The sequence below is a fragment of the Pseudochaenichthys georgianus genome, chromosome 18, assembly GCF_902827115.2.
Source record: "Pseudochaenichthys georgianus chromosome 18, fPseGeo1.2, whole genome shotgun sequence".
NCBI classification, from domain to species: Eukaryota; Metazoa; Chordata; class Actinopteri; order Perciformes; family Channichthyidae; genus Pseudochaenichthys; species Pseudochaenichthys georgianus.
In genome coordinates this window covers 5,886,250-5,899,858 of record NC_047520.1, presented here as the reverse complement: position 1 = coordinate 5,899,858, position 13,609 = coordinate 5,886,250, and the positions used below count along the sequence as shown (strand labels likewise).

The window sequence follows — 13,609 nt, the reverse complement described above, 5'->3', positions numbered from 1 at the left end:
ATACTGGAAGTTGCAGCAAATAGACTTCTGCTTACCTGTCACTTGTTGCCTCTTCGAAATTCATGCGTAATAATCTTGAATTTGTCATTTGTTAGTTAGACCCCTGTCCTGACAGGAGGGAGCTACATTTGGATAAGCATGGACAGCCAGGGGAGAAAAGTGGTGGTCTGTGACAATGGGACAGGGGTAAGTCAAATATATTGTGTCACACACTACCTCAACATTTTATGAACACTGCTTACTTCTCTTACTTCTCTTTCAGTATACTTTACGCTTGTTTTCAAAGTGTTATCAGAAATCTGTGACACGCCAGCTGTGTTTTATTGTAAAGTGGCTGCCCTAAAAAGCGTTTAAAAGTTTGCTTCTGGATCATATGTAAAGGTTGACATCTGAAGGGTGTGAATCTGTGTGCAGCTTGTTTCCTCACGTGTCTGAACTTGTCACTCTGCCTCTAATGTGCACACACAGCCATAAATGGTTGTGATGTTTTGAACTGAGCTACGATTGGATGAAAATCAGGAAGTGAGACTTCAGCTATCACAACATCCAGAGTGGTTCTTCAATACTGATGGTGGCATGCTAATTTCAACATATATTAAGACAAACGTGTGTTATCTTTAACTGAAAATGGCCGTATCCTAGTTTTTCGCCTCTGCTTGGAATGCATTGTATCCCTCCAGGCTAAGGAATGTGTCTATGGCCACAAAGACAAGTTGAGACAGTATGAGGTGAAGTCATGACAGGTAGAGAAACAGCAGGTCATTTAAAAGCAATGTAGCAACACCTATTGCATGCTTGCCAAATGAATTACTACACATTTTAACACATTTGCATCGACTGATGAAAAATCCAGTGAATGCATTGTGATAATAAACACTATGAGAGTTTCCTGCATGCAGATTAGACCTAGTGATGGATTACACTGAATGTATAGTTATTATCCATTTCAGAAGGCTTTAATGCAGGGGTAAGATGATTATTTTTCTCCTATTGTATTTGCACACAAGCTCAATATAATTGTCATGAGAAGAACAAAACAAACATGGCATTATTTTCGAAAACCTGAAACTAAAAGATATAAGAAGCACACAGAATGATCAGAAAACACGTCAGACATTCTTTGAATAACTGAAAAACAATACAGGTTAAACCTCTTCTGAGGATAACAAGCTCTTGATAACGTTGACAAAAACAAGAACTTAATAGACACGAAAAACATCATGTTTCATTCTCACATCCTTTTGCAGTTTGTCAAGTGTGGCTTCGCTGGATCCAACTTCCCCGAACACATCTTCCCCGCCATGGTGGGTCGACCGATGTTACGATCAAACACCAAAGTGGGCAACATTGAGATAAAGGTGAGATCATTTTTTGCATTATTTCAAATTGTATTCAGAAAAGCGATACATAACAGGTGAGCCTAGACAAGGCAACGCTTTGTATATAAGGTGATATGTCAGGTGTATGTGAGTGAAAAGGAGCCAGATTGAGAGTGTTTTTTTAAGACAGAAAAGAAGGAGACTTTAAAACAAAAATTGGATTAGAGGAAGTACATTTTTTACCTCACAAAAGCTGTTTCTAAATGTGGATTGTATTCTATTTAAAGCTAAGGGAATTCCTGTCTGGACAGTAAGACTTGCTAAGCTAATTAAACAGCTGACCTTCTTCCTCTCCTCCATCTCTTCTTACCTTTCAGCTCATAAGTATCGAAGTGTCTTAGAACGGTACACCTGTTAGCTTCCTTAAGACACAGTTAAGTTCGTATTCTCACGTAACCTGAGGTCAGATCATGCCGACCTTTACTCCTCATAATCCTCACAGCTCTGAACAGAGACGTTTCGTAAAGCAGAAGTGAAAAGTTCACTGCACACAAAATGTAAAGTGTGAAGATTTGTAAAGATAGCATGTGTGGGTATAGTGTTCACAATACTTTTTTTTAGTAAGCATGTAAGCTCAATAATATTCAGCAGTAACCAAAATGTGAGCAAATGCTAAGTAAGCTTCTAAGAATTTCTATTCTTTGATAAATAACCTGATTTTAAATACAATATTTTCATAATGTCTTTGGCTGCTTGTGTAAATAAAATAACTATCCATGCATTACTAAAAACTATCATTGTAAAAAGTATAGCGTTGGTATCTGTGCAAAAAATGTGAAGGTATTGTATTGGCACTGAGATTTAATTCTTATTATTTAATATTTTTGTGATATGTCATTTGTTATACGTTAGCTTTATTGTATTATATCGAATGAACCAAAGCTGTAGATACAAAAAAATAGTAAAAAATACCAAAGAATGCAGACTCATTTGGATCCCCTCCATTCTTAAGTATAATCGATTCTCTCTTAGCCCAAGCTACGCCCTTCCACCAAGTTTAGAAAACTTGGGCCAGTAGTTTTCCTGTGAGTCTTATTCTTTTACTCTGCATCTTAAAAAGGCAGTCTCCTCGTGTTTCCTTCCCACCAGGACCTGATGGTGGGTGATGAAGCCAGCGAGTGCCGCTCCATGCTGGAGGTCAGCTACCCCATGGAGAACGGTATGGTGCGCTCCTGGGAGGACATGCTCCACCTGTGGGACTACACCTTCGGTTCCACCCGCCTGGACATCAACCCGTCTGAGTGCAAGGTACAACACAGAGCCGACCTTTCAAAATAAAGCTCAGTGAGACAAGTATTGGAACAAGGCATGAAGAAAGAAAACAAGTGGTAAAATACTGAAGACAATTGAATGTTTTACACCTGGGGAAAACCCTATCAATAATTGGCTTTTAAACAGCTGTGAATGTATTTTTTGCTTCTTGAAGATCCTGCTGACAGAGCCGCCCATGAACCCCACCAAGAACAGAGAGAAAATAGCTGAGGTCATGTTTGAGAAGTACCAGTTCCAGGGCCTTTATGTGGCAATTCAGGCTGTGCTCACTCTGTATGCTCAGGGTAAGACTTCAAAATGTTTTTAAATTTTAAATGTGTTGTTCCTTAGGGCAAACTGGAATACTTGGGTGGGGTTTGTGCTTAAAGACACAAGAAAACACATTTCTAACATGTTGTTTTTGCTCAGTCTGTCCTCAAAGATTATTGGAATTGTTTGGTTACATTTTCTTTGGGTAATTGATTCTCTGTCTACAGGTTTGCTGACCGGTGTGGTCCTGGACTCGGGGGATGGTGTCACCCACATCTGTCCCGTGTATGAGGGCTTCTCCTTACCCCACCTCACACGCAGGCTGGACATCGCAGGACGTGACATCACACGGTACCTCATTAAGGTGAGCCAGGAGATGCTCAGTCCTGTAGAAGGGAAAACAAGTCTAAATAGTGTACAGGAAGAAATTAAGAAAATGCTAAACTGTGAATACTGGTAAAAAGTTGTGACATGAAAATTCACCTTTTCCCGCCATTAGCTCCTGCTTCTTCGCGGTTACGCCTTCAACCACACCGCCGACTTTGAGACTGTGCGCATGATGAAGGAGAAGCTGTGCTACGTGGGATACGACATTGAGCAGGAGCAGCGCCTGGCATTAGAGACGACCTTCCTGGTGGAGACTTTCACAGTATGTTGAAGAACAAAATCCCAGTAATGCTTACAGTTTTAGTCTACTTAAAGGAATTGTTATATATAAAGGAAGTGTGTATTCACTTTCTTGTCGACTGTTAGGATCTTGTTAGGATGCAGTGTGCTGAATATGAAGCTAAAGCTAGCAGCCTGTTAGCGAAGCGTAGCATAAATACATGAAAACAAGTTAAACTGCTTGAAAACAAAGGAAATATTTAGCTCTCGTTTAAAGTAATAATTTCACCAAAGACCAAAAAAGTGAACTTCTAGATATGGACTTAAATATTTAGTAAGCATACAAACATAAGAGTGGTATCAAAATAAATGTTCAGTTCCCCAAACAGCAAACAATGCTTTTTGAAGACCAGTGTCTAGTATTTAGTGACATCTTGTGGTGAGGTATCAGATTGCAACCCTATTGTAGGATAACATAAACATGTGATTGTATACAAAATAATAACATATTTAAACATATTATATTCAATTTCTGCCAATAAGTTTACCCTTATTCTAGTTTGAGTCCTATTATGATAGTGGTAAAATTAAGGATTTCTCCAAAGCATGTATTATTGTGGCACCTTCCATCTTGCTGTATCACAAAAAAGACCCTGCAGTTATTGAAATGTTTTCCTTTGTGTGGTGCAGCTTCCCGACGGCCGGCAGGTGAAGGTGGGCGGCGAGAGGTTCGGGGCCCCTGAAGCTCTCTTCCAGCCTCACCTCATCAACGTGGAGGGAGCGGGGGTGGCCGAGCTGCTGTTCAACACCATCCAGGCTGCAGACATCGACCTCAGGTCTGCCTCCCCTCACTAATGCACCTACACAACATAAAAAGAGCATGTAGACAAACAAAACATGTTGTTTTCTTACATCCTGGTTGTTTCTTCTGTGCAGGTCAGACTTCTATAAGCACATCGTTCTCTCCGGAGGATCCACCATGTACCCCGGACTCCCATCCAGACTAGAGAGGGAGATGAAGCAGCTGTACCTGGAGAGGGTGCTGGATGGAGACACTCAGAAACTATCTGTAAGAGTTTTACATCTAATAACAATATTTGTTTAGCCTTTAAATGTTAATCATCTGTTTTTATTGAAATACAGGAGCACCATGATGTTAGATAAGGTCTTATACAACTGCTGATCCTCTATAACAGTGCTTCTCAAAGTGTGGTCCGCGGACCACTGGTGGTCCGTGAGCGCCCCCTAGTGGTCCGTGAGTATATTGGTAACATTTCACATTTGAAATTAATTAAGTTTTCCGCACTCTCGCGGGAATATCTCCGCAATGGAGCGAGCTTAAGTTTCACTTTCGATTGCATAATAAAGCCCAGATAAACACCTTCATCACACATGTTGCCACTTGTTTGTACCATTTTCAGGCGATTGGTAATCTGATCTAGAAAAACGATGTGTTTTTTGATATTTGTGGAGTTTGGTGGTCCGCGAGGGTTTTTTTATTGGTTAAGTGGTCCTTGGTATGAAAAAGTTTGAGAAACACTGCTCTATAATACTGTCGCATAAAAGTAATTATCCATTAACAATTTAATCTGTAAACCACAATGTAATGCATTTTATATTAATTAAAAAAAGTTACATAGCATTTGTATAATAACCCATAATAATAATTGCACTAAACAAAACAGTGGACCTTGAGCTAAGATTGTTTTGTTACTGTGGTTTCAAAAGGCAAGAATACTATGTCAATACAATGTAACACTATTTAATTTATTTGTATTAATGACAAAAAAGATGTCAGCCATATATATATATATATATATATATATATTTATATATATATATATTTGAGCTATATATTACATTTGTAATATTATATTGTGACTTATTGCAAATCCAATGTTGTATTTGTTGCAAGAACACACACGCACACTGTGATTCAATACTTTCTTCTTCTTCACCTGTGTAGAAGTTCAAGATCCGCATCGAGGACCCCCCCCGGCGTAAGCACATGGTGTTCCTGGGCGGCGCGGTGCTCGCCAACATCATGAAGGACAAGGAGTCCTTCTGGCTGAGCAGGGCAGAGTACGAGGAGAAGGGAGTGCAGAAACTGGGAGGGGGGGTCAGATAGAAATACAATGTGTAGCGCAAAGACAACCTCACCCAGATAATCACATTTCAATACCTATTACTCACCTCTCATAGCCTGGCATGCTGGGGGTTGAAGCTGAACTCCATCACTTTCCTGCTAGTGATGGAGCAGTTTGAATGTTCATTTTTCAAGCCTTTTGTGAGTTTTCCACTATTTGGATTTACATTAAATAGAATGAACTGTTACTTGATTTAGCTCAAACATATTTCAAAGATTAATTAATTTAGTGTTAATCCCTGTGCAGGTAAACATTTCATTGTTTGCTACTCACATTATCATATTGCATTATTTTACCTAAAATACATCAGGGCACATTGAACAGTCTTTTATTAAATAAAATGTATATGATGTGATTACTGAATCATTTTGTCAAGGTCCTTGTTTCATTGGTCATTGTGTCTGTAAATGTCTCGACAAAATACAAATGATTGTTTACATCTAATGAATCAAATCTAACCCCAAATAGTGCTTTTATAGTCATGCTGTGACACTGACTGATATTGAAAATGTGACATTAAAATTACATTTCAAATGTTTAATAGTCATTCACTCCCGAGTAAATCGCCAGAACGCCGACACCTCCTCATCTCTACCGCTCCCATGTTTTATTTTGTGTTGCCATAAGTTAGTCTCTCTGCGTTTCTGCTCTGGGCTAATGCTAATGCTAATAATGCTAATGCGAGGATAATAAAATGGCGGCTTCACAAAACTTTTTGGGAGTTTTACGTGGGGCGTGGTTTGCAATCCGCCCAGCCAATCAGAAATAGGAACCTTTTTCTCCCACGAAAGTCCCTGCTCTCTAGCAGGGACTGAAAAGGGGGTAAAAAGGTTCTCATGAACTAATTTTAGTACCGGCTCTTTTTGGTGTGAACGCAACATTTCGGAACTAAGTTCTGTTCTCCCAGCCTTCTTACAGTGCAGACGCGTTTCTGCTTGCTCTTGCCTCTGCTTACTTTTTTATGCTGTTTTTCTATTTTTCTTTTTCTGAAAACTTCGAACAGCTGCTCCTGGACATTAACTTATCACTGGGACAGTTATTCTTCGTAAATAGACGGAGGGTTTCAGCCATATTTCAATATTTTTACGACGACCTCAGTCTTACAGTGGCGTGGCCTAGCAACAGCTAAAGCCTGGTACAGCATGCTATTTAGCTTAAGCTAGTTAGCAGCAAAATGCCTCCGTTCTCTACAGATGACTTCCACAAACTTCTACAGAAGATGGCCGTGTTGGAAAGGAAAATGCAACGGTTGGAAGTTAACGTGGAAGTGAATGGACTTGGTTGGAATGACACCACTTTACCAGTGTTGCAAAAGAATGGACAAAGCATGCTAACTCAAAGCTAGTTAGCAGCTACAAGGATTCCAATGAACAGGGGGGCTGTGTACCGGGTAATGAATCTACAGGTTATAAATCTACAAGTGGTAGTCCTCCCTGGAACTCTCTGGGTGCAAGGCCGAAGAGTAAATCATTTCCATGGGATTTGGGAGGACGAACAACAGGCAGAGACCAGCGCTCTGAAATCTGTGATGCGACCGACTGGCCTGCATTGTTATCACCTAGGAAGAGCGCCTCTTCAACCCCTATTCATACCAGGAAACAGCAGTGGACAGCTGGTAAAGGGAGAACTACAAAAAATCCTCCTAAACCACCAAGTGTGCCAATCCAGAACAGATACGCTCCGCTGACCGAGAACCGGAGATCTGATGACCTGGATAACCTGTCCTCTTCACACAGCAGGGTAAGGACCAATAGCTACTCCAAAAGTAAAAGGCTAGAGGGAAAGCTAACGACTGGGCCTGAAACTCTGATTGTGGGTGACTCTGCTGTAAGAGATGTAAAAAGTCTGTGTAGTAAGAACAACACCAAAGTACTCTGTTTTCCCAAGGATAAGGTCTCTGACTTGGCTGAGAAGATCCTGCATATTGGTACTGCACATTGGAACAAATGATGTTGTGAAACAACAGTCAGAAGTGCTGAAAAAAGACTTTAAATGTCTGTTGGAAACTGTCAGCTCTCTAAATGCAGAGGTGTTCATCAGTGGCCCTCTACCGCCAGTCAGAAGAGGAGTGGAGAGATTCAGCAGATTGTTTGCACTGAACACCTGGCTTTCAACTGCATGTATTGGCCATTCTGTCCATTTTATTGACAATTTTAACTTTTTCTGGGACCGCAGACATCTTTTCAAGGCAAATGGAGTTTGCCTGATCAAGTCAGGAGTGAAATTGTTTATCTCTAACATGTTCAACTGCCTGCGTCATCAATCTGTTCCCTCTGCCAAGGACAAGCAACAAGAGGAATCAAAACAAGAGAAAGACACAACACATCGCTCAGAAAACCTTGAAAATCTATCACTGCACCCGCCTGAGGAATGTCTTGATTATGGGAGACAAATGGAGGAGTCTCCACCGCCCTTCACCCCCCCTATCACCTCTGAGGATACTCTTCCTTCACCCCACAGCTCTCTCTACTCTCCGTTCACCCTCGCCCACCCTCCTGGAGATCGCTGAACACATGAAGGAGATACAGAGGGTTGGCACCGATTCCTTCCTGGAGTTCAATAACCAAACTAGGGCGATACGCAGGGCTGGCAGCATGTCCTTTACCCCCGCTCCTCAACGACGCCCATCAAAATCACTGAAGCAGAGACGCGCACCACCTCCCCCGTCTCCGTCACCGTGCCTACGTCAACCACCTCCTCCCCCTGGACGCGCACCAACACCCCCGTCACCATGCCTACCACAATCATCCGGACCAAAACGTCCTCCCCCCCTTCAAGACTGCTGTCTCCGAAACCTGATAAGGATATGTGTGTAAAAAAGGCAAACACTGACTGATATCTGCTGGGTCCAGGCTCAAGGGCGTATGGCACTCTCAACTCTTTCCAGGAGATGCCGGGGCCCTGCCTGCCTGTATCTTTGCCGATATCTGTGTTGATAGGTAATAGATTAAGAGCGGTGAATCATCTTAGATACAGGAAGCGCTCAAAAGTTTGTGTGAGTTTATCAAATTTAGAAGTGATTCCATGTCAGCCACAGCTTGTTACAAAAAACCTGACTGATAGTGTGTTCAAAGTTAAACTAGCTTTATTAAATGTCTGGTCTTTGGCAGGAAAAACATTTTTAATCAATGATTTTATCACTGAGCACAATCTCGATTTTATGTTTTTAACGGAAACATGGATTGAACAAAATAACAGTGCAGCTGTTCTTATCGAATCAACCCCTCCCAACTTTAGTTTTATGAGTCAGGAAATAATGCATAAGAAAGGGGGTGGAGTTGCTATTTTGTACAATGATTCCCTTCAATGCAGGAAGACATCTTATGGGAACTTTGCTTCTTTTGAATATGTGGCCCTTCAGCTGAAATGCTCCTCTCAAGCTCTGTTCCTAAATATCTATAGACCACCCAAATATTGTGCAAGCTTTTTTGATGACTTTACTGAACTGCTGTCTATAGTGTGTATTGACTTTGACCGTCTAGTCATTGTTGGTGATTTTAACATCCATGTTGACAACCCCCAGGACAGAGGGGCAAAATAACTGTTTTGTGTTCTTGATAGCTATGGACTGACTCAGCATGTGACGGAGCCCACGCACAATAAGGGGCACACTCTGGACTTATTTATCTCAAAGGGTCTGAATATTTCTGAGGTTGTGGTGACTGATGTTGCACTCTCTGATAATTCCTGTGTTTTCTTTGAGAGCTCTATTTCTGTTCACAAAAATGTTCAAAAAGAGGTAACCACAAAGCGATATTTAACTGAAAACACTAGTGAAATGTTTACTCTGAATTTTTCTTCCACACTTGCCCCTGCTAACATCTCAGTAAATGAGCTAGTAGATCATTTTAATTCAAAAATTAAAAATGTTATAGATGCCATTGCTCCAACTAGGGTAAAGGAAGTGACTGGCAAGAAAATATCTCCATGGATAAAGGCCATGACCGTGAGAACAGAGAAAAAAGAGTGTCGAAAAGCTGAACGCAGGTGGCGAAAAACAAATCTCCAGGTGCACTTTGAAATCTATAAAGAGAGACTTGGCCTTTATAATTTGGAATTTAAATTTGCCCAACAGTCTTTCTTCTCTGATATCATTGCCAAAAACAAAAACAACGCACATGCCTTGTTCGCTACCGTCGATAGACTAACTAACCCCCCAGTGTCAGTAGCCTCTGAATTTCTATCCACCAGGGCGTGCAATGATTTTGCCTCCTTCTTCACTGACAAAATTCAGAAAATCAGACAAGCAGTCAGTGCCTCTGCATCAGGAACAGCAAATGTTTTGTCTCTGTGTCCACCTAATATCAATTCAGACATCATGACACAATTCCATCAGATTAATGATAAAAATCTAGAGGACATTATAAAACTTCTGAAATCCTCCTCTTGCTGCCTTGATATTATTCCAACAGGATTTTTCAAAAATGTTTTTCCTTGCATGGCCTCAGATCTACTTCATATAGTAAACAAATCTGTCTTCACTCAGGTATTTTTCCACAGGCCCTGAAAACTGCAGTCATTAAACCGCTCTTAAAAAAGCACAATCTAGACGCTTCAGTAATGAACAATTACAGGCCCATATCAAACCTTCCATTTCTAGGTAAAATCATTGAAAAAGTAGTCTTTCAACAGTTGAGTAATTTCTTGCATTTAAATAGCTGTTTGGATGTGTTCCAGTCAGGATTTCGTCCAAACCACAGCACTGAGACTGCTCTTGTAAAGGTCTTCAATGACATCCACTTAAACACAGAGAGTGGCAGAACTTCAGTGTTAGTATTATTAGATCTCAGTGCTGCATTTGACACTGTTGACCACAGCATATTACTAGACCGACTGGAAAACTGGGTGGGACTTTCGGAAACAGTTCTAAATTGGTTTGAATCCTACTTAAAGGACAGAAAAAACTTTGTTTCTATTGGTAAATACAAATCTGAGTTGACAAATATGACATGTGGGGTTCCTCAAGGCTCCATCTTGGGGCCTCTTCTCTTTAACATCTACATGCTACCACTGGCTCAGATAATGAAAAACAACAAAATAAGTTACCATAGCTATGCGGATGACACATACATTTACATAACCATTTCACCAGGAGGCTATTCTCCAGTTAAAACACTGAGTAAGTGCATTGAACAAATCAATGACTGGATGTGTCAGAACTTTCTTCAATTAAACAAAGACAAAACTGAGGTAATGGTTTTTGGAGCCAAGGCAGAACGTATTAAAGTTAGCGCTGAGCTTCAGTGTGCAATGTTCAAAACAACAGATAAAGCCAGAAATCTAGGTGTAGTCATGGACTCTGACCTGAGTTTCAACAGTCACATTAAAACAATTACTAAATCAGCCTACTATCACCTAAAGAATATATCTAGGATTAAAAGACTAATGTCACAGCAGGATTTGGAAAAACTTGTCCATGCTTTTATCTTCAGTAGACTGGACTACTGTAATGGTGTCTTCACAGGTCTCACTAAAAAATCTATTAGAAAGCTGCAGCTGATTCAGAACGCCGCTGCTCGAGTCCTCACTAACACTAAGAAAGTGGATCACATCACTCCTGTTCTGAGTGTATGTGTATTTATTTCTTTACTCAACTATATTGTAAGAAATCCCCAATGTATTTACAAAGTCTTAAATAAATAACATATCAAGAAATATAGAATTGTTTATATAAGCTAAAACATAGGCCTACATACAGTGAAATCAATGCCAACATAATATTTGTTGAGGCAGATTTATTGAAATGAAAATCCTTTATATCGGCTCAGCCTCACAGGCGTCACCTGTCAAACCTGTCTTACATGAAGCTGCTGTGAGGAAAGTATTAAAAAGTATTACAACACGAGTCTCCGATTATTTGCATTTCACCTGAGGTGAAGAGAAAAGGATCACCTGTTCAAATAAAACCTGACGCAGTAAAACGTCTCTCCTCAACATCGGATAATACTTTAACTTAATGTATTATGTTATGATTATAGTTTAGTTTCCGAGGACAACGTGCAAGGCGAGTGCAGGAGACCAGGGCCAGATATGGAGTCAGATTTGGGTCAATATTCTAGCGCGTAAAACAAGCTACTCACGAGCTGAAAATGTGCTTTTACACGCGCATAAAATGACCCTCGCGCGCAGATTAAACCCCCGCGAGCGGCTCTGCGCCCGCGAGTGGCTCTGCGCTCGCTCGCGAGAGAAACAGCCCTCTATGGAACGCCCTTTGCGCCACAATTCGCGCGTAGTTTCGCGCGGATTAACGGGGAGGTCCGTTTGAGTTCAAAGTCTAAGTAACCAATCAGTGAAGAGCAAAACCAGACCAAAGCAATCTGTAGATGAAAAGTTCCTGACATTGTGAGGCTGTAAATTGTACGTTATTCCAGATTCAGGGGACTATGTATTAAATTGGCTTTCAATATAATAAATATATCAATCAATATAACCTGCCTTCATTGTATTTTAAAATAAAATCGCCTTACCTTATCTTACTGAAGTGAAGGGTATTTATGTCTCCTTAAATCACCTTTTAAAAGTACTTCTTATAACATGGCATGTTGGCACATATCAAAATGATCAGTCTCTGGTCTTGCTAGAAATGCAATGTCACTCACCTTAGAGCCACTGTCTTATGAGATACTTAGCTTAGAAATCAGATGTTTGGAAAACTTAAAAACTCTTGTGAAAACACAGATGTACTCATGTCATCCATTTTTTTTGGTGTTTCACCAACGTTTTTGGTTCACAAAAGTAGTGAAATATATGAATTACACTATAGGCATATATATATATGTGTTGTTCATGTCTAAATTAGAATTTGGAGTAAAATAGTTCTATCACTCTACTTTCACCACAGAAAAGTTACATCAGGACTGATTCATGACTTCATATTCCATACTGGGGTTCATGTGATGTGTACAAATACAAATTGAGCATTACAACTTTTTTTTTCCAACTATTTATGTTAACATAAGAAACTGTAAAATCTCAATATTTACAATACAGGGTTCATACACTTTTTCACCAGTGATTTTAAATGACTCTTTCATGTGGCTAGCATGCAGTGCCTCGCCCATATTCGAAATATTGAATATGTTACAACACAGTTTGCATTTAGCACGTCTTGGGTCAATGTCTTTTGATAACCACAATTGGTACTTATTCTTTAGAAGCCATACATTGTTGAAACTGCACTTCCCAGACAGCTTGGCATCTTTATATCAAATAGTAGCTCCTGTAGACTAGAGGGCGTGATTATAAACATCTCTCACCAGCGAAATACTGCCACAGTTGCCATTTTACATTTCATTATACGATACAGTATTTATTATCATTATAGTATTACTATTTCGGCAATTAGATAACATATAAATTATATTTGATGCAACTTTAGTTATATTTTCATGACTTTTCCAAAACTTTGGGAAAAATATTGCATTCCATGACTTTTCCAGGTTTTTAATGACTGTACGAATCCTGAAAATATCAGAACTTTCTCAACCAATATTCATTATAAATGTAAAGACAGGGGGAGCAGTGCCATGGTCTTTGTCTGTCTTCCAAGACAGTGGGTCTGGCTGCTGTGTAGGTGATGGTGCATGGGCTGCTGGTGGCTGTGGCGGCGGGAGGGAAGTGTGCTAGGCGAGACTTCTTTGCTGGCTGGGATGATCGTGATGGCTGTGGTGGAGGCCTTTGTACCGAGGTGTATCTTAATCTTGTGGCAGGCATAGATGGAGGTGGAGGCTGCTGTAGTGATGCTGGTCCTCTGGTCCTTGGTGGTGATGGCTCTGGTGAAAGCCCTTGAGCCACGGTAGATCTTGACCTGGGTGCAGGCACAGATGGAGGTTCTTGCTGCTAGGCGCAGGCAGCTGAGAAATGGGAAAGAAATATAGGACAATATTTACTACTAAGTTCATTAAAATATAAAGTTCAAGTGGAATGTTTCTCCCCTCTCTCTATTTAACTATGTTA

General features: G+C 40.4%; 1 protein-coding gene across 1 annotated transcript; it reads left to right on the top strand.

Moving 5' to 3' along the window:
• On the top strand, positions 1 to 6,016 carry LOC117463359 (actin-related protein 2). The gene is made up of 9 exons (XM_034105561.2): positions 1 to 186; positions 1,248 to 1,358; positions 2,469 to 2,627; positions 2,806 to 2,935; positions 3,128 to 3,264; positions 3,400 to 3,549; positions 4,197 to 4,342; positions 4,443 to 4,575; positions 5,473 to 6,016. Exons 1-9 carry the CDS (start codon positions 139 to 141, stop codon positions 5,632 to 5,634), a joined length of 1,176 nt encoding a protein of 391 aa, XP_033961452.1. The 5' UTR covers positions 1 to 138; the 3' UTR covers positions 5,635 to 6,016.
• The last annotated feature ends 7,593 nt before the right edge of the window (positions 6,017 to 13,609 follow it).